The 18,736-nt window shown below is 52.5% G+C and overlaps 1 protein-coding gene across 1 annotated transcript; it reads right to left on the bottom strand.

Annotated features, from left to right (window-relative positions):
- Window positions 1-305: 305 nt before the first annotated feature.
- Window positions 306-17,409, bottom strand: NXF1 (nuclear RNA export factor 1). Its single transcript, XM_027858863.1, has 21 exons — window positions 17,301-17,409; window positions 6,990-7,182; window positions 6,511-6,670; window positions 5,937-6,020; window positions 5,534-5,638; window positions 5,363-5,443; window positions 5,204-5,273; window positions 5,027-5,115; window positions 4,811-4,918; window positions 4,607-4,716; window positions 3,059-3,095; window positions 2,702-2,770; window positions 2,544-2,599; window positions 2,345-2,452; window positions 2,202-2,260; window positions 1,977-2,092; window positions 1,754-1,796; window positions 1,563-1,638; window positions 1,303-1,485; window positions 1,043-1,103; window positions 306-865 (listed from the first exon to the last, which is right to left on the bottom strand). The coding sequence occupies exons 1-21, from the start codon at window positions 17,326-17,328 to the stop codon at window positions 827-829; spliced, it is 1,875 nt and encodes a 624-aa protein (XP_027714664.1). The 5' UTR covers window positions 17,329-17,409; the 3' UTR covers window positions 306-826.
- Between the last annotated feature and the right edge of the window lie 1,327 nt (window positions 17,410-18,736).

Below are 18,736 nucleotides of genomic sequence, written 5' to 3'. Positions count from 1 at the left end.
TCATTCTGGAAAGCAGTTTGGAACTTTGTCCTCTGACCTGGAGATCAGAGAAAAAAGAAAAGGATCTATATGTACAAAAATGTCTAGACCAGTTTTTTGTGGAGGCAAGAAATTGGAAACTGAGAGGGTGTCCATCCAGTAGGGCATGGCTGAACAAGCCAGGGTATGGGAGTGATGGAATACCCAAGGCTCCCCTCCTCCCTGCCCCTCTCCGGTCTCTCCACCTGAGCCTAGAGTGGGCTAGGAAGCCACCCCTCTGCTCCCCGCCTCCCCCCTGGTCTTCCATTTCCCAGAAGGAGTCTCAATTTCTAGCTCTTATCAATATTTATTGACAAACAAACAGAATTAAAAAGGAAGGAGCTAGGAGCTGACATCAGGAAACGGGGCAAGCGAAACAAGGGAATGAACAGAACAGCTAGACCACAGGAACACTTTTGGAGCTGGGATGGCCCAGCCTTGACTGGGAGACAGACAAGTGAGCCGGCTCCCCCACAGCAGCAGGCATCAACAGGAAAAGTAACACTTCTGGCTACAGACAACACAAAGTAAGACTTCACTCTTTATCATCAAAAGGAGAACAAAAGACTCCAGCTGGCGGAGTGCTCGGACGTCTGGCCTGCAACGGTTTAGTGTCTCAGTCCTACAGACAAAGCTTTGGCTTCCGAGAGGGCGCCGGTGCTGGTGGCAGCGCAGGTGGAGTCTTCCCCAACATTTTCCTAACAAGGGAGACCAGGGCTTTCTCAGCCCTTGTTCACAGTCATAACATTGGCCCCAGGCCAGGGGAGGTGGAAGCAAGGGACAGGGGCAGGGGTTGCTGCTTCAGGAGTCACTTGAGAAACGCCACGTCGGGGATCTTGCCACCAGCCTGCGGAGGAGATGAGAGGGAGATGAGTGTCTGATGCCCAGACACTTCCACAAAAGCCATCCCGCCCCCCCAGGCCTCATCTGTCCCCAGCAGAGTCTCAGGCTTCTCATCTGTAATACAGACGCCAGCAGGTATCCCTCCTTTTCAATGATTCTGCCTTCCATCCCCGGGCCTCACCTTGAGCTGTGTAAAGACCTGGGCTGCTCGAGCAAAGTCCCAATCATTGTCCTGAAGGCACCTGGCAGGAGGGAGAACGACCCAGTGAGCTCTGGACACTGACAGGACCCCACCCCCCTCACCCTGAGCATAAGCGTGTGTGTTGGAGACGTGCAAATGCAAACACACCGCACATCACTCACATACATACACACGCATGCGCACGCACACACGCGCGCGCACACACACACACACACACACACTCTCTCTCTCTCACTCACTTTTGTGACCATTCCAGGTTCATGCCAGACTGGGTCGAAAAGGTCTGTAACATCTCTTGTTGTTCTGGGGAGAGAGTAGGCACGGGGCTGGAGGAGGGGGTCGGGGCTGGCATGACAAAGGCTCGGCGGATTTCATCGGTGGTGGCATTTCTTATGAAGAGCTTGTCATTCACAATACAGAGCCTGAAAGACGAGACATCAGACCCCGATCCCAAAAAACACTGACGAGTCCCCTGGCCCCCCAGCAAGGGAACCTTTACCTGGCAGCATTATTCGAGGGGACAGCGATGAACACTCGGGAGAATGCTCGGACAGAGTCGCGGGATTTTCCATCCACTGTAGGAGAAAGCCAGGTGAAAAAGGCAGGTCAAACCCAGACTCGCTGGAGCCCATGGCAGCAGAAAGGGTGAGAGGTGAGGGGGGGAGGGGTTAAGCACGAGGTCCAGCTCACCTTCCTTGAAGACCCCATGCACAGCAAAGCACAGTAGCGTTTCCTAAAAGACAGAAGCAGGATGGCTGTGGAGAAAGGTGGTCTGGGGGCAAGCAGGCCCCCATGGGGCCCGTACACCCCAGACAGCTCTCCCTGCACCACTGACGCCCGGGCCTTCCCATTTCCTGGGCCAGTGTCTCCAAGAGTGCGCTACAGGAGGGCGAGGCTGGAAATGGGGGCTCACCGTCTGGGCGCAGATATCCACCACAAAAGAGTTCACGTCATGCTGGGTCTTGGGGAGCTCGTTGAGGAAGGCCACGACATTGAGACGCGTGTGCTTCAACAGTCGGAACCGCAGGGCTGAGGGTGGCAGCGGGAGAGCACTGTTAAAGGAGGCCTGGGGCCCTGGGCGTTCCCCGAGCCCTGCCCCCGCCCCCCTCCCCCGCCCAGGCCCTCTGAGCCCACTCACTGGGGTCTTTGAGCTTCTTCACGTTCCTGCTATCTTTGAAGTACTCACTCATGCTGCCCCTAGGACAAGCAAGTGACAGAGCTGGTAACCCAGAAGGGATGGGCGCCACGCATAGCCCACTCACCCCCAGACGGGGCACTCACCGAGCCGAGTTATGGATGCTGAAGGGAATGCTGAGGGAGCAGCAAGCCTGGTCGTGGTAAGCGTCCAGAAGCCCTTGCCTGTCTCCAGAGTCATACACAGAATAATACCTGCAAAGGGAGAAAGTGAATGAGGCCTCTCCCTGGGCCCCCAGCTCTGCAACTGTCTCTGCCCCATCCCCCTCTCGCCTGCCACACTCACTGCTGCAGGAAGTACAGGACCATGGCCTTCAGGTTTTCTGATCCGAAGTAGCTGCCCTGCATTGAACCCAGAGAGAGAGAGAGTGGGTGGGGAGGAGGGCGACAAGTCAGGCCCACGGGAAGCCCTCTCTGGCCTCGGCCCCTCCCATGGCCCCATACCTTGCTGGGCGGGAGCGTAGTAGGAGCTTCCACATCAAAGGCAATTGGGGGGGGCAACTCATGGCCGTCCTGGGGAAGGCAAAGAAAGGGGCAAAAGAGAGTGAAGGACAAGAGGTCTGAATTCTCTGTGAGTGAAGAGTCACAGGGACGTGGGGGCGTGGGGGCGGAGGGACAGACAGATGGAGAGCCTGGCCCAGAGACCCAGGCGGAGCAACAGATTGGGAGAACTGGAGGGAAGTGTGAGAATGAAGCTTAAGATGCCACTCAGGACATTAATGGGGCACAAGGGGCGTCAGATCATCAATCGATCCCCAGAGGTCAGAGTCCAAGAGAGGAGAGAAAGACGGCTGAACTCACCAGACGAAGCAATTTGGGGAAGCGTTCCCGGATGGCGCTGTCAAGAACGGGACAGGAGTGAGCGACACCTCAGGGCCAGCGTGTCGCCAGGGCCGCTCTAGGAGCAAACACACCAAGACCCCAGGCACGGCCCGCCCCGGTCCTGGGCCCTTCGGGGCGAGGGGATCCCTCTGCTCGGCTCCCTAACGTAGACCTCACTAGCTACCCCTGAAGCCCAGCCTCCTTCCTGACTTGTCCCCCTTTCTCAAGTGCATGGGAAGCAACGATACTCCCAGTCAAGGGGCTCCCTTCTCTTACCTTCCTCGTACTCACCTGTGCAGCCCAGGGGAGGGGGAAAGGGGGTGGGAGCCCAGGGACCCAGCTGCCTCAGATGATGTCCATCACTGCTGTCAGGCCCAGCCTGGGCCAAGATATACCAGGGGGTGGGACAGGATGTTGGAGGAACATAGCGAGAAGCCGGGGTGGGGAGAGGGAGAGAGGCAGAGCCGAGGGGCGACAGGAGCACAGCGGAGCCAGAAAGGAGAGGAGGGGAGGAGCGAGGAGGGAGGACTGGCTGCCTAACACAGGCCTTTCCTGGAGCTGCCCTCTGCCCCCCCTGGTCCAGGGAAAAGGAAGTCAAAGGCTTCCGTGGCACCTCAACGCTTCTCGTGGGCTGAGTCTCTGCCCTCTGCCTGGGTCCAAGTCTGAGCTGGGCACGTGGAGTGGAGCAGCCACGGGGGCAGGAGACGCCCCAAAGGCAGGCCCTCCCAAGCTGGGGGGGTGAGGGTCTGTGCCCCACCTCTGTTGGCCCCCAAGTTCTCTCCTGCTGGCCCCTGTGCGACTGTGCCTGTCTTAGGTTGTTCCTCCCTTGAGGAATCTTACCCGTCTCTGGCTAACCAGCCATCTTCCGGGGCCGAGCAAGGTGTGGGACATGTGCAAGTAAGGGAGGGTCTGTGCCCCCACGGGGGGTCATCTCCTCAGTGGCCTGTGCCCCCATAGCTTCCACCCCTGGATCCTGTCCTGGGGTCCCCGCAGCCCACCGGCTGCAGGCCCAGCTCTTGGAACTAAGCAAAGGTGATGGACTGTGTGAGGGAAGAGGGCCTCGTCACGCCTCCGCGCAGGCCCAAAGGACAAGCGCGCCCGTCTCCATAAAGTCGGGCCCATCAGAGCAGGGAGGCGTTGGCAGTAACGAGCCCTGGCTCAGCCACGGGGCTGTGCTCTCGGCACCAGGTACATCAGGGAGACTGGGGGGCCAAGGGTCCCCAGGGCACTATAGGAAAGGGTCCCTGCTCCCTCCCTGGAGCAGAGGTTACAGAGGGAAGATGGCGGAAGAGGCCGTGTGCTAAAGGAGAGAAGCAACAAACAGGGGGATGCAGGAAACCTTCAAGCCAATCAGACAGACACAGACGAATACCACAGGGAGTGAGTGGGCTGTGGGCTCCTTGCTCAGAGGGCAGCTGAATCCGGGTCCGGGCTCCACTCTTGCAGGCTGGGCCTCCTCAGGGCAAATTATGTCATCCCCCCGGGGGGTGCTGGTCCCCAGGAGGGGAGTCAGGGGCTGGCACTGACCTAATGTAGGACGACTGGTCCCGGAAAGCGTCACACAAGGGGTTCCCGGTAAGCCACAGCTCGTCCAGCTTCAGCCCCTTCACCCTGTCCAGCTCTCGTTCTGACTTCAGCTGCAGAGAGGAGGCGGACAGGGGGCTGGGCCCCAGAACCTGCCTACACCTCCCTCCCTGCCCCCCGCCCGTCCAGCCCAGCCTTGGCTCTCACTTCATTCCCAGAAAGGTTCAGGATCTTGAGGTTTGGTGCCTTCTGCACAATCTCGGCCAGATCATCTAGCCTATACAGGCGGTTGTTGCTCAGATTCAGTGACAGCAGCTGGCGGCGGGAAGGGAATCGAAAGAAGTAAAGAGGACTCTGGAGTGAAAGGGAGGGTGGGGGGCCTGCAGGGCCCGGCCCCTCCCCCGACGGCTACCCAGGCCTCACCTCGGGGATGTTCTCCTCGATGATCCGCAGGGAGGCGGACATGCAGTTTCTGCGATTCAGGATGACGTCAATGTTTTGGGCCACCAAGTCTGCAGACGTTGGGGAGAAAAGGAAGGAGCGTTCAGAGGAGAGCCGAGCCGCAGCCTCCCCATAAATCCCGAGGGCCAGGGGCCCTACCTGGGTCTGTGCGGAGGCCCTTCAGATCCAGGGCCTGCTGGGAGCCGTCGTAGCGCTTGCTCATGACAAACTGCGGGGAGGAAAGGACGGCAGAGTCAGAGCGGGAGAGGGAGGTAGACAGGAGCTTGGGGGGGGGGCTCACAGGAGGCGAGGTCTCACCTTGAGCTGCTCCACCTGCTCAGGCTTGAGCTCATTCTGCACCGACGTGGGTGGGGCAGATGGGTTGATGATGACTGATATCTGCAGGGACACGAGGAGCCCAGCATGAGGTTCACACACCTCAAAGCCCTTCACCGGCTGCCCCACCCCAGCCCCCAGTGCCCTTCCTACCTTTCGGTTATCTCGGTCCAAAATCTTGTGATTCACAGCCTTGAGGGCAGACGCAGTGCTGGCGTCTTCCACGAAGAACTGGGCCCGGGTGTTCTCATAGTGAAACTGGGGGACAGCACAGTGCAGACGCCTGAGCCCTGGAGCCCAGCAGAGGGCATCTTCCCACCATAGCCCACGGCGGCCTGTGGACGGCGCTGAAGGCCAGCAAAGTGCATCCCCATCAAGCCGAAACCTGCCTGGCCATTTCCATTATCTGAGGCCAGAATAAGGTCAACCCTCTTCCACCAAACTGTCCTTCGAGCTGGAAGGCTGCTGCCGAGGGGCACACAGGTGGTGCTTAATCAGTGCTTGTGGCCTACAACACGCAGGTGTGACAAAGCCCAGTCTGGGCACATGCCCTTACCTCAACAGGATTGAAGGGGACACTGCATTTGCTCTGGATGGAGTTCAACAACCATGACTTGTCGTACTTTCTGCCGTAAGGGATCTGGGAGGGTTGGGGGGGGAGGAGAGGAGTGAGAAGAACATTAGAGAGAGAACAGGACCAGCCTCTCCTCCAGCGCAGTGGACAGAACACTGGCCCGAGAGTCAGGAGAATGTGAGTTCAAATCCGGCCTCACACCAAATATTTGACACTTACTAGCTGTGTGACCCTGGGCAAGTCACTTAACCCCAACTGCCCTCACCAAAAAAAAAAAAAAAAAAGATGAAATGGACAGTTTTCGTTATGTAAAATGTAAAAGCTTTTATACAAACAAATCTAATACAGCTAAAATTATGTCTGACGGACATAAAGAACACACAGAACATGGCTCCTGTCTCCCTTGCCCAAAGACCAGAACATGCCCAAAAGGAGCGCTCTCCAGACTCCAGGTCTTTGGAGACCCACCTCCGCCCCCCAGCACAGGAGTGGCCAGGCTGAGCTTCTCCCACCTTCCCAATGGAGCAATGTCTCCATACCCAGGAGTGGCACTCACCGTGATTCTGAACCAGTTTTTGGGGGCCGCATCGAGGCTGGAGCCGGCGGCGCCACCTCTGTCTTGGCCAGGCCTGTCTCGGCGCACGGTGACATGAATTCTGTCTCGGTCGTGCCAATTATCTCCTCCTCTCCGGTTAGGTCGTGAGTTGTAAGGTGTGCTACAGAGAAAGAGGTAGAATGACCTGTTGACCTACAGGGATCTTTTCCCGGAGTCCCTCATTTCAAACCAGGGCTAAGACTCATTGCACAATCATCAGCCTGGGGGCTGAATGCCTGGCAAATAGTAGGTGCTTAACAAATGTTTGCTGACTAGCTGAGCTGGACTGAGTAGTCTCCCACCAATTTCAGAAAGCAATGGGAAGAAATGGTGAATAATCTCTGGCCTCAGGGGTGTGGGTCAGGTCGGGGAAGAGACTTTGTCCTCCCACAGGCCGCTTCATTCAAAGTTCCTTCTTGTGGGTGGAAGTGGGTACTTACTACCGGGATCGGGGCCCATCCTGAGCATCACTCATGGCAACATCCCCATCATCCTCCTCCACGCGGGAAGCTCGGGGTCCAGGGCCACCTCGGTTTCGAGGCCGTGAATTTGTCTCGCCGTATTTCCACCGGAAGGGGCCCCGGCCTTTCTTCCGTCTTTGGGGGAAGCTACCCCCAACACGGTCATCGTGCTCTGGAGGGAGGGATAGAGATCTCCGTCAGACACCAAAAGAAGAACTTGTCAACAAAGCACTGACCAGGCTGCAAACACGGTATCCAAAGCAAGCCGAGCTGGGGATGGAAACACACTGAGACTCGTGGACAAAAGGCAACTCCGTTCCTAACAGGTCCTGCATCGTGAGGGACAAACTATCCCTGTTATACTGGTTCAAGGGGAAGACGACGTTCTTGGAGGCTGAATCAAGGAGGAAAGACTGGGATAGAACCCTGGGGAGGATTACATGGGTGCATGACTTAGACATAAAAAGGTGACATCACAAGCAAATTAGGAAGAAGGGAGAAATTACCTTTTAGACTTATGGATAAAGGAAGAATTCATGACTAAACAGGTGAAAGAAAGGATTGCAGGAAAGATGAAATGGGGTGGCGCAGTGGATAGAACACTGGCCCGAGAGTCAGGAGGACCTGAGATCAAATCTGGCCTCACACCAAATACCTGATACTTACTAGTGTGACCCTGGGCAAGTCACTTAACCCCAATTGCCCTCACAAAAAAAAAAAAAAAAAAAAAAAAAAAAAAGAAAGATGAAATGGACAGTTTTCATTATATAAAATGTAAAAGCTTTTATACAAACAAATCTAATACAGCTAAAATTAAAACCAAAACATGAACTGGGAAAACTCTTTGCAGCAAATTTCTCTGATAAAGGTGTCATAAATTTATGAAATTAGAATCTTCTTCCACCCCCCCACTTCACTGTCCTGTCCTGTCAGTATAGCTCAATACAAGCCTGAGCTCTGTCTGGCAGGGCTGCCCAAGACGGACAGGCCACAGGGGACAATTCTGACAAAAGATGTTCCGCTGGAGAAGGGAACGGCAAACTACTCTAGTATGACTGCCAAGAAAACCCCACGGACAGTACTAAAATGGTAAAAGCGGCCAGAAGGTAGCGCACACACCCCCAGGGAAGAGCAGAGGACCCCAAGTAGCCCCAGTGCTGGTGCAGCCGCCGAGCCAAAGGGAATGGGAAGCAGAGCTGTGGGTGTGTCTGGAGATGAAAGGAAAGGCCGATGCCGTAAAGATCAAGGTTGCGCAGGAACCTGGAATGTAAGCTGTATGAACCAAGCTAAGCTGGCTGTGATCAAATAGCAGATGGAAAGATTCAACACTGACATTTTGGTCAGTGGCCTTAAATGGATCAGAATGGGTGAAATGAATTTGAATGATCACTACACAATGGGCAAGAATGGCTTAGAAAGGGGCAGCGAGGTGGCGCAGTGGATAGAGTGCTGGCCTTGGAGTCAGGAGGACCTGAGTTCAAGCCCAGCCTCAGACACTTGACACTTACTAGCTGTGTGACCCTGGGCAAGTCACTTCAGCCCACTGCCTAGCCCAAAAAATAAATAAATAAATGAATGAATGAATAAAAAGAATGCCTTAGAAGAAATGGAGTAGCCCTCACATCAATACAAGGGTAAGAAAAGCAGTACTGGCATAGAATCTCCAAAATGACAGAATGACATCCGTTCGAATCCAAAGCAGACCCTTCAACACCACAACAATACAGTCTATGCTCCAATCAATGATGCTGAAGAGGCCAAAGCTGATCAGTTCTATGAAGACCTACAACATCTTCAAGAAATAACACTCAAAAAAGATGTCACATTCATCATAGGGGAATGGAATGCTAAAGCAGGAAATCAAAAGAGAATTAGAATAACAGCAGGTTTGGCATTAGAAGTGCCAATGAAGCAGAGCACAGGCAAACAGAATTTTGCCAAGATAACTCACTGGTCAGAGGAAATACTCTTTTTTTTTTCGAGGCAATTGGGGTAAAGCAACTTGCCCAAGGTCACACAGCTAGTGCACGTCAAGTGTTTGGTCTGAGGCCGGATTTGAACTCATGTCCACCTGACTTTAGGGCCGGTGCTCTGTCCACTGTGCCATCTAGCTGCCCCTTGCAAACACTCTTTTTCAACAACCCAAAAGGTCTATACATGGACATCATCAGATGGTCAACACAGAAATCAGACTGATTATATACTTCGAAGCCAAAGGTTGAAAAGCTCTAACCGTTCAATTAAAGTAAGACCTGGAGCTGACTGTGGCTCAGATCATAAGCTTTTTATTGCCAAACTACACTAAAGCCTTTGAGTGTGTGAATCACAACAAAACGCTGCAAGCCCTCAAGGAGATGGGCGTACCAGATCATCTGACTGGTCTCCTGAAGAACCTGTGTGCTGGACAAGGAGCAACAGCTAAAGCCAGACTTGGAACAACAGACTGGCTCGAGATTGGGAAAGGCATAGGATAAGGCTGTGTACTGCCACTTTCTTTATTTAACTTATATGCAAAGTACATCATGTAAAATGCCAGGCTAGATGAATCAAGCTGGAACTAAGGTTGCTGGGAGATAGATCAACAATCCCAGATGACACTACTCTGATGGCAGAAAGCGAAGAGGAATTAAGAAGCCTCTTGATGAGGGTGAAAGAAGAGGGTGTAAAAGCTGGTTGAGGCTTAACATTTATAAAACTAAGATCTTGGCAACTGGTCCCATCACTTCCTGGCAAATAAAGAGAGGAGAAATGGAAGCAGTGTCAGGTTTTATATTCTTGGGCCCAAGGATCATTGCAGATGGTGAATTAAAAGACACTCACCCTTAGGAAGAAAAGTTATGGCAAATCTGGACAGCAGACTAAAAAGCAGAGACATCACCTTGCTGACAAAGGTCTGTAGAGTCAAATCTATGGTTTTTCCAGTAGCCTTGTATGGCTGTGAGAATTGGCCTATGAGGAAAGCTGAGCACAAGAGAATCAATACTTTTCAAACTTCTGAGAGTTCTTTGGACAGCAAGGAGATCAAATCGGTCAATACTTAAAATCCAGGCCATTCACTGGAACGTCAAATACTGAAGTCACACAACGAGAGGACGGGACTCACTGAAAAAGACTCTGATGGTGGGAAAGATTGGATAGTATCACGGAAGCCAAAAAACACGAGCCCTGACAGACTTCTGGAGACAACAAGGGATACAAGAGTCTGGCATGCTATGGTTCATGGGGTCACAAAGAGCAGAACATGACTGAATGACTCAACAACAACAAAGAACCATTCCCCAAAAGATAATTAGTAAAAGAACAGGCAATTTTCAAAGGAAGAGATCCAAGCTCTCCATTAGATTAAGAGTTCTTGAAGGAACAGAACCGTCTCCTGCCTCTCTTTGTTCCCCCATCACTTAGCATACAGTACCTGAACAGAGCCGGTGCTTAATAAATACTTGTAGGTATCGATTAGAAAAATGCAAATCAGAACAACTCTGAGGTACCACATCACACCATCAGACTGGCCAACATCACAAAACAGGACAATGATAAATGTTGGAGAAGATGTGGGAAAATTGGGACACTGATACATCGCTGGTGGAGTTGTGAAATGGTCCAACCATTTTGGAGAACAATTTGGAACTATGTCCAAAGGGCTATGAAAGCATGCATACCCTTTGACTCAGCAATATCACTTCCAGGGCTGTATCTCAGAGAGATCATAAAAATGGGAAAAGGACCCACATGTACAAAAATATTTATAGCAGCTCTTTGTTTGGTGGCAAAGAAATGGAAATTAAGGGGATGCCCATTAACTGGGGAATGGCTGAACAAGTTGTAGTATATGAATGTAAGGGATACTATTGTGCTATAAGAAATGATGAGCAAGGGACAGCTAGGTGGCGCAATGGATACAGCACCGGCCCTGGAGTCGGGAGGCCCTAAGTTCAAATCCAGTCTCAGACCAGACACTCGGACACTTACTAGCTGTGTGACCCTGGGCAAGTCACTTAACTCTAACTGCCTCACAAAAAAGAAAAGAAATGATCAGCAGGCAGACTTCAGAAAAACCTGGCAAGACTTATATGAACTGATGCAGAATGAAATGAGCAGAACCAGGAGAACACTGTACACAGAAACAGTCACATTGTGCAACGACTAACTTTGTTAGACTTAGCCCTTCTCAGCAATGCAAGGATCTAAGACAATTCCAAAAGCCTCATGATGGAAAACACTATCCACATCCAGAGAAAGAACTTACGGAGTCTGAATGCAGATGGAAGCATATACTATTTGCTCTCTTCTTCTTTCTTGTGGTTTCTCCCATCAGTTCTAATTCTTCTTTACATCATGACTAATGTGAAAATATGTTTAATACGAATGTATAAGTAGAGCCTATATCAGACTGCATGCCGTCTTGGGGAGAAGGGAGGAGAGGGAGGAGGAGCAAATTTAAAACTCAAAATCTTATGGAAATGAATGTTGAAAACTAAAAACAAATTAATTATTAAATAAATAAACGAATCCTTGTGTGTTGCCTGGCTATCAACAACAATAGAAAAATGCTCCTCATTACTAATAATTAGAGAAATGCAAATTAAAATAACTTGGAGGTTCCTCCCCACACTAATCAGATTAGCAAAGATGACAAATATTATAGCGGCTATGGGAATGTCCAAAAAGTTACTAAAGGAGGAAGGGAATAAGCATTTATTAAGTCCCTACTATGTGCCCCAGGTACTATGCTAAGTGCTTTACAACGTTATCTCATTTGATCCTCATTTTACAGTTGAGGAAAACGAGGCTGACAAAGGTTAAGTGACCTGCTCAGGATCATACACCACTAGTGAATGTCTGAAGCTGTAACTGAATTGAGGTCTTTCTGACTCCAGGCAGGACAAGTGCTCTGTTTACCGAACCACCGAGCTGCCTAAACTTCCATAATGAAGTTACTAAACTGTGAAAACCCTGTGACCTAGCTAGGCCTATAGCCCAAAGGGATCAAAGCAGGAAAAGGACCTCCACGTACAGGAATATTAGAGTTTTTTTGGAGTAGCCCAAACCTGGAAACTAAGGGAGTGAGGAATGGCTCAACAAATGATCTTAGACGAATGTAATGGAATATGATTGTGCCACAAGAAGTGATGAAGGAAATGGACAGTTTCAGAGGAAACTGGGAAGATGTCTATGAAATGATGCAGAGTGAAAGGAGCAGAAGGAGAACATTTCTATAGCCATTTTTGGACAGATTTTAGAACTCTGATCAATGCCACGATAAACCCAAGTCCTGAAAATGGAAGGCGAACCATGCCAGGGAAGGAGCAGTCCTGGGGGTGCCATGGTTGCCACTGAGAAGGTGCCCAATGGGAACCTTGAGCTGATGACTGTGGGAGGGCTAGCCTCACTTTAAGAAGAGCCTCTGTAGATAAAGAGCACAAAAGGTGCTGGAACAAGAGAATGTGGTTTTCAAAGCTTAGTCTGGAGTCAAACCGGCAGCACACAAGGACAGCCTCAAGGCAAGCTGGAAAAAGCACTGTTCCACCCCCCCCCCCCTTCAATCCAGTCCTAAGGAGGTCCCTGGAGTGAGCTCTCTACAGGTCTTCCTCTAGGCTACTGTTGGGTGGGTCTGCTCAGGTTAATTTACACCTGCCTGACACCTTAAAATTCACTCTATTTCCATTTTCTCCTCACACTTGGTGTACCTCACATAGCATGTTTTTTTGGGGAGACTGGGTCTCCTCCCAGTCTTGGTTGGAAGGCTGGAAGCGCAGCAACTCTCCCAGGCCTTAGGCCTCAGACCTCAGACCTCCTAGGGGTGCCTTCCAGGGGCTTGTCCGGTGTGTGCTTTATCAGAATCTCAGAGCAAGAGTGCCAGCCTGGGCCTTTGCAGGGATAGCGCTTTGTGCACAGAGCACGGTGCCTCACGCAGCATTTTTCAATTTTCCTTCCCGAGTAACTCTTCCTCATCTGCCCCCTAAATGGGGCTTTTCCCCCAAAGGGCTTCCTAGTCAGGGTGATCCCACTGATTCCCAAGGCTTCAGTTTTACTTTTTACCTAGGATGATTCTCAAAACCTTATTTCCACCCCAACTTCCTCCAACCCCACATTTACAACCCCCAATTCCACATTTTTTTCTTAATTTATTTTGATTTATCAACAATCACTTCCATATGCTTTTTGAGTTTAAAATTTTTCTCCCCCTTCCTCCCCACCACCCTCCCCAAGACGGTGCACAATCTGATACAGGCTATACATTTACATTCCTATTAAACATTTTCACATTAGTGATGTTGCAAGCAAAAATTAAAACCAATAGGAGGAACCATCAGAAAGAGGAAACAAAACTCAACAGAAGAGAAAAAAAACCCAGCAATTCAACTTCCATTGTTCTTTCTTTGGATGTGGATAGCATTTTCCATCACAAGGCCTTTGGAGATGTCTTAGATCCTTGTATTGGCGGGAAGGGTTAAGTCTATCAATATTAGTCATCACACAACGTGGCTGTGGCTGTTACTGTGTACAATGTTCTCTTGGTTCTGCTCACTTCACTCTGCATCAGACCACACAAGTCTTTCCAGGTTTTTCTGAAGTCAGCCTGTTCATCATTTCTTATAGCACAATAGCATTCCATCACATTCATATACCACAACTTGCTCTGCCATTCTCCAATTGATGGGCATCCCCTTAGTTTCCAATTCATTGCTACCACAAAAAGGGCTGCTATGAATATTTTTGTACATGTGAGTCCCTTTCCCATTTGTATGATCTCTTAGGGATATAGCCAATTCCACATTTTTTCTTTTTTTTTTTTGTTTTTAGGCAATTGGGGTTAAGTGACTTGCCCACGGTCACGTGTTTGGTCTGAGGCCAAATTTGAACTGAGGCCCTCCTGACTTCAGGGGCAGTGCTCTATCCACTGCGCCACCTAGCTGCCCCCAATGCCACATTTCGAAAAATGAAATCTTCATCTTCCCCTAAGATTTTGCCCCTCTGGCTTTGGGAAGTCAGGTACACAAATACTCTCTGTTGGCAGACCTGCGAATTAGCTCAAGCACTCTGAAAGCACTTGGAATTATGCTAAAAAAAAAAAACCAGTACTGTCTTCTGCACTCCAAAGAGGTCAGAGACAGAAAGGCCCTATATTCCAAACATTCATAGCAGCCCCTGTGAGTGCTGGAAACAGAGAGAACTGGGAACAAAGACTACGTCCATCAATGGAGGGCTGGCCAAACAAACGACAGAGAGAAAGGGAACAGAGTACGACAGCACCATAAAAAACAATGAACATTAAGAAGACGAGAAGGCCTGGAAGTCTGACACGGGCCCATGCACCAGGAAAATATACACAATGACTACAGTAAAGAGAAAGAACAATGACAAGCACCCACAACACTGCACCCTGTGTAATTACAAAGACCTTCCGAAGAGGTGAGAAAGTGTGCCCTGCTGCACAAGTGCCAGACTCTGCCAGACAGAGCTAGTACAGGCCTGGTGCTGAGGAACTCCTTTTTTTATTCTTTGTCATGAGGGATGGCTCTATGGGAGGAGAGGAGGGATGGATAACTCGATGAAAAACGAATGTCAATAAAAATTTAAAAAATGGGTAACCAAGCTCCAGCACACACACAGACACAGACACAACCCAAGGCCGGGCCTCTCGCCCTCTCCCTGCAGAAATCCTGTCTTTCCTTTGAGGCTCAGCTCAGGTGCTGCCTGTTTCATTAGTCTTCCCAGATCTTCTCACCTTACGTGTGATCCCTCCCCCTTTGAAGGTCTCTAGACTCTTCGTGACTTCTCTCAGGTACTTAACATTTTAACTCCTATGACAATTTTCTCTGCCTATATTTTATCTGCACAGGTAGGCAAGGATCGCTGTATCACAGACAGAGCTATAAGGAAGCTCAACGTCTCCATTCTATAGATGAGGAAACTTTGTTTGGCCCAGGGAGGCGAAGGGATTGGCCCAGGTCACAAAGGCGGCAAGACTCAGAGAAGGAATTTGAACTCAGATCCCTTCATTCCAGTTGTCGCTCTCCCCAACATACCATTTACCAGCTCCCAGGGAGGACCCTCCCTCCCTCCCCCTCTCCTCCATGGCCTTCTCCATCCATTCATTGCCAGCCTCACCTCCTCACTGGTCTCCATGTCTCAAGTCCCTCCTCTCTCTGATCATGCTCCAAATGCTGCCAATGGAATCATCCCAAACCCCAAGCCTAACCCTGATGACCCTGCCGTGCACCATACGCCCCTGTCACTAAGACTTCCAGGATCATGCAGACTTCTTTGCTTGGCATTAGTAAAGGCCTTGTCTTCACGGAGACCTGAGATTCTTCCTAGCTGTGTGACCCTGGGCAAGTCCCTTACCGATGCCCGCCTCAGTTTCCTCACCTAAAAATGGAGACAACAGCAGCATGTACCCAACAGGAACTTAGTAAGAGTCAAAGGAGATTAGTCCAGAAAACAGCACTAACTCTGGGGCGGGGAACTGTGGCCTCAAGGTCCACAAGTGCAGTCCTTTGACTGAATCCGCATTTCACACAACAAACCCCCTTAATAGAAGAATTTGTTCTGTAAAACTTGGGACTCAGCCAAAAGGCCGACCCCAACGCCCCAGAAGGCCACACGGGGCCTTGAAGCCAGCCACAGGTTCCTCCCCCTGCCCCGGAGAATGTTAACTGCCCACTCATTCACAAACTGGCCCCAACCTCCTGGGCTCGGCTCATCGCGGGTTTCTCCCTCCCTGCAGCCTTAGATCTAGCTCTTCCCGCTGGTCTTTGGGTCTTCCTTGCCCACACCTGGAAGGCACAACTTCCTCACCTCAGAATCGCAGCTCACTCGACTCCTTTCGGGAGCCTTTCTTGATCCCATCAGCTAAGGTCCCACACCCCTCAATACTGGCTTGGGGAGATCCAATGGAAGCTTCTTGAGAGCAGACTTTTTTCGCATCTCATTTCCCCAGCGTGCAGTACAGTGCTCAGCACCCAGCCTGGCACTTACAAGTGCTTGGTGATTGATTTATGACAACCATTTTCTTCTTTCCTTACTGATTGCTCTTCTCCCCAGTACTAACAGTTGTAAGCCTTCCCTTTCCTCAAGCCCCAGATCTCATTCCTCTCATCACAGAGGCAGCCTGGCGACTCTGTGGGGTTCAAATGCGGCCTCAGACACTTGCAAGTTGTGTGACCCTGGCAAAGGCCAGGCAGGTGTCATCATCACCCTCACGTCACTGAGCAAGCAGAAGCCACTTGTCCCACGTTCCCTTATTTTCCCTACCCCCCCCCCTTTCCTCCAGTCTTCAGGGAGGGGATGGCCCTTCTTGCCAAGAGCCCCCTGCTCCCCCCACTCTCTCACGGGATCTAACTACGTCCTCTTTAGAGGTCAGCAGTCCTCCAACTTTGTCTCAGAACCCTTTCACCCCCTTAAAGCTAAGGGACCCCCTCGAGAATTTTTGTTTACCTGAGCTCTATCGGTGTCTGCCACATTAGGAATGGAGACCTTTTAGTCAGACCCCTGAAAGGCTCTGGGGACCACACACTGTGATGAGGGGCTCAGACAGAAAGGCCACTACAGAGTAACACCGCCTGTGTCCTACCCACCTTCACGGATCCTGGGGACGTGCCAGGGGCTCCTTCCCGGCCCCGGCCCCGGCCCCGGCCCCGCCCCCGTCTGTGTGCGCAGCGCCCCCTGATCGGGGCGCCCAACCGACATCAGACCGGACCCAAGTCCGGACAAGAAAACACGACACGATGCCACGCGTGGCCGCCCTTTGGTGGCCCTGCTTCTTGCAGTGTGGCACTGTGGCACGCGTGCTCTCGTTACACGTGTGGGCAAACTGAGCCAAGATCATTAAGCGGCTGGCAGGAGCTCGCCCCAGGACCCCCGTCCGGCCGCGGCCTGGGGGGGGGGCCCCCGCAGCCGGTCCCGCCCCACGCGTCCTCTGGGAGCGGCCCGAAGCCGTCCCTCCCCCACGCCTCCGGGGTAAGCGAAAAGGACCCGCGCCAGGGCCGCCCCACCCCCCGCCCGGTCGCAACCGGCCGGAGGCCTGGAGGGGGGCTCGAGACCCACCGTTACGGCGCGTCCCCCGGCTCGAGCCCGGCGCGCGCGCCCCCGCCCGCCGTACGCGTCCCCGCCGCCTCAGGGGCGCCATTCTCGGCTCGAGGCGCGCCCCCGCCGCCCGCACCCGAGCGTTCCACCGACCCAGAGGGCTGGGGGCTCGGTCTCCTCCCCACCCCACTCCCCGCCCCAGGCCCCGGCCACTCCCCAGGGCTCACGGCTCCCGCCTACGGCCCGGGCCCTGGCACTCACCGATGTACGATTTGCCTTCGTCCGCCATGACGAGCCGGGGGACGCCAGACACCGGCTCTGACAAACGACGAAGCCCCTCGGCCGCTCGGGGCTGCTCCGCGCCTGCGCCTGTGCCTCAGAGCGAGCCACCGCCCCCCCCCCCGCCCCCCACGCGCCTGCGCAAGCCCCCGCCCCCGCCCCCGCCCCGGAGCCGGCCTCCACGCGCCGCGGGACTGGCTCGGAGCCGCGACGCGGAGCAGGACGCAACAATGGAGCTGGGGCACGCCACGCCTGCGCACACGGCCCGGGAAGAGCGGCGCGGCAGGAAACCGAGATGCGCCTGCGCCTGCGCGTCCCGCCGGGGAAAGGGCTGGGCTGACGCAGCAGCTGGTCCCTCCTCTCAGGCCCCGCCCCGCCCCGCCCTTCCCTCGACATCTGGGAGCGCGAGTGCCTGGGCCCACCCTCTCGGATTACGGCCCGCGGGGGAAACTGAGGCAGCCCGCTGAGGCCTCGCTATCCCTTTCCCTTAAGTCACTGACTGGCCGAGTGATCTTGGACCTGTCAATCAGTACGCACCTAGTTAGCACCTACTGTGTGCCAAGTACCCGGCTAAGCACCCGGATTACACAGACAAGAGTGACATTGTACTAGCCGTCAAAGAACTTGCATTGGAGGCAGCGGATGGCTGGGCCCTGATTCAGGAAGCCTGAGTTCAAATTCAAGCTGTGTGACCCTAGGCAAGTCACATCACCACACTCTGCCTCAGTTTCCCCTTCTGTAAAATAGGGATAATAATATGCCCACCTCCCAGGGTTGTTGTGAGGATCAAGTGAGATTTGTAAAGCACTTTGCAAACCTTAAAGCGCATAAATAAATGCTAGTCATTATTATAAAGGGCAAGAGCTGAATCAGGAAAGGCCTCCTGTGGAAAAGGGTGCTTGAGGGGAACAAAGCTGGAGAGACTAAAGACCTGAGTTGCGTGAGAAACCGAGGGTCACGTATGAGGAGCAGGAAAGGCCAACTTGGCTAGACAGTAGCACACAAGGCAGGAAGGATGCTATTAAGACTGGAAAGGGGGGCAGCTAGGTGGCACAATGGATTCAGGAGGACCTGAGTTCAACCCTGGACTCACACGTGACACTTAACTAGCTGTGTGATCCTGGGCAAGTCACTTAACCCTGATTGCCTCCCCCCCCCCCAAAAAAAGACTGGAAAGGCAAGTTTGGAGCCAGGTTGTGTGAGGCTTCGAACATGGAACAGAGAGGCTCCCATTTGATCCCAAAGGTAATGGGGACCCACTAGGGTTTATCGAGTGTTGTCAAAGGGATTCCCCGGGCAGCTGTGTGAGTGCAGGGGAGCAGGGAGAGCTGAGGCAGGGGAACCCAATAAGGAGGCTGGCTATGACATAAAGTGATGAGGTACAGAGCTAGACATGAGGTGTGCTGGTAGAATTGGCA

Source organism: Vombatus ursinus, unplaced genomic scaffold, assembly GCF_900497805.2.
Source record: "Vombatus ursinus unplaced genomic scaffold, bare-nosed wombat genome assembly UNPS02013931.1, whole genome shotgun sequence".
Classification (NCBI taxonomy): Eukaryota; Metazoa; Chordata; class Mammalia; order Diprotodontia; family Vombatidae; genus Vombatus; species Vombatus ursinus.
The sequence above is the reverse complement of the archived record's forward strand: the minus strand, read 5'-3'. Positions and strand labels throughout refer to the sequence as shown.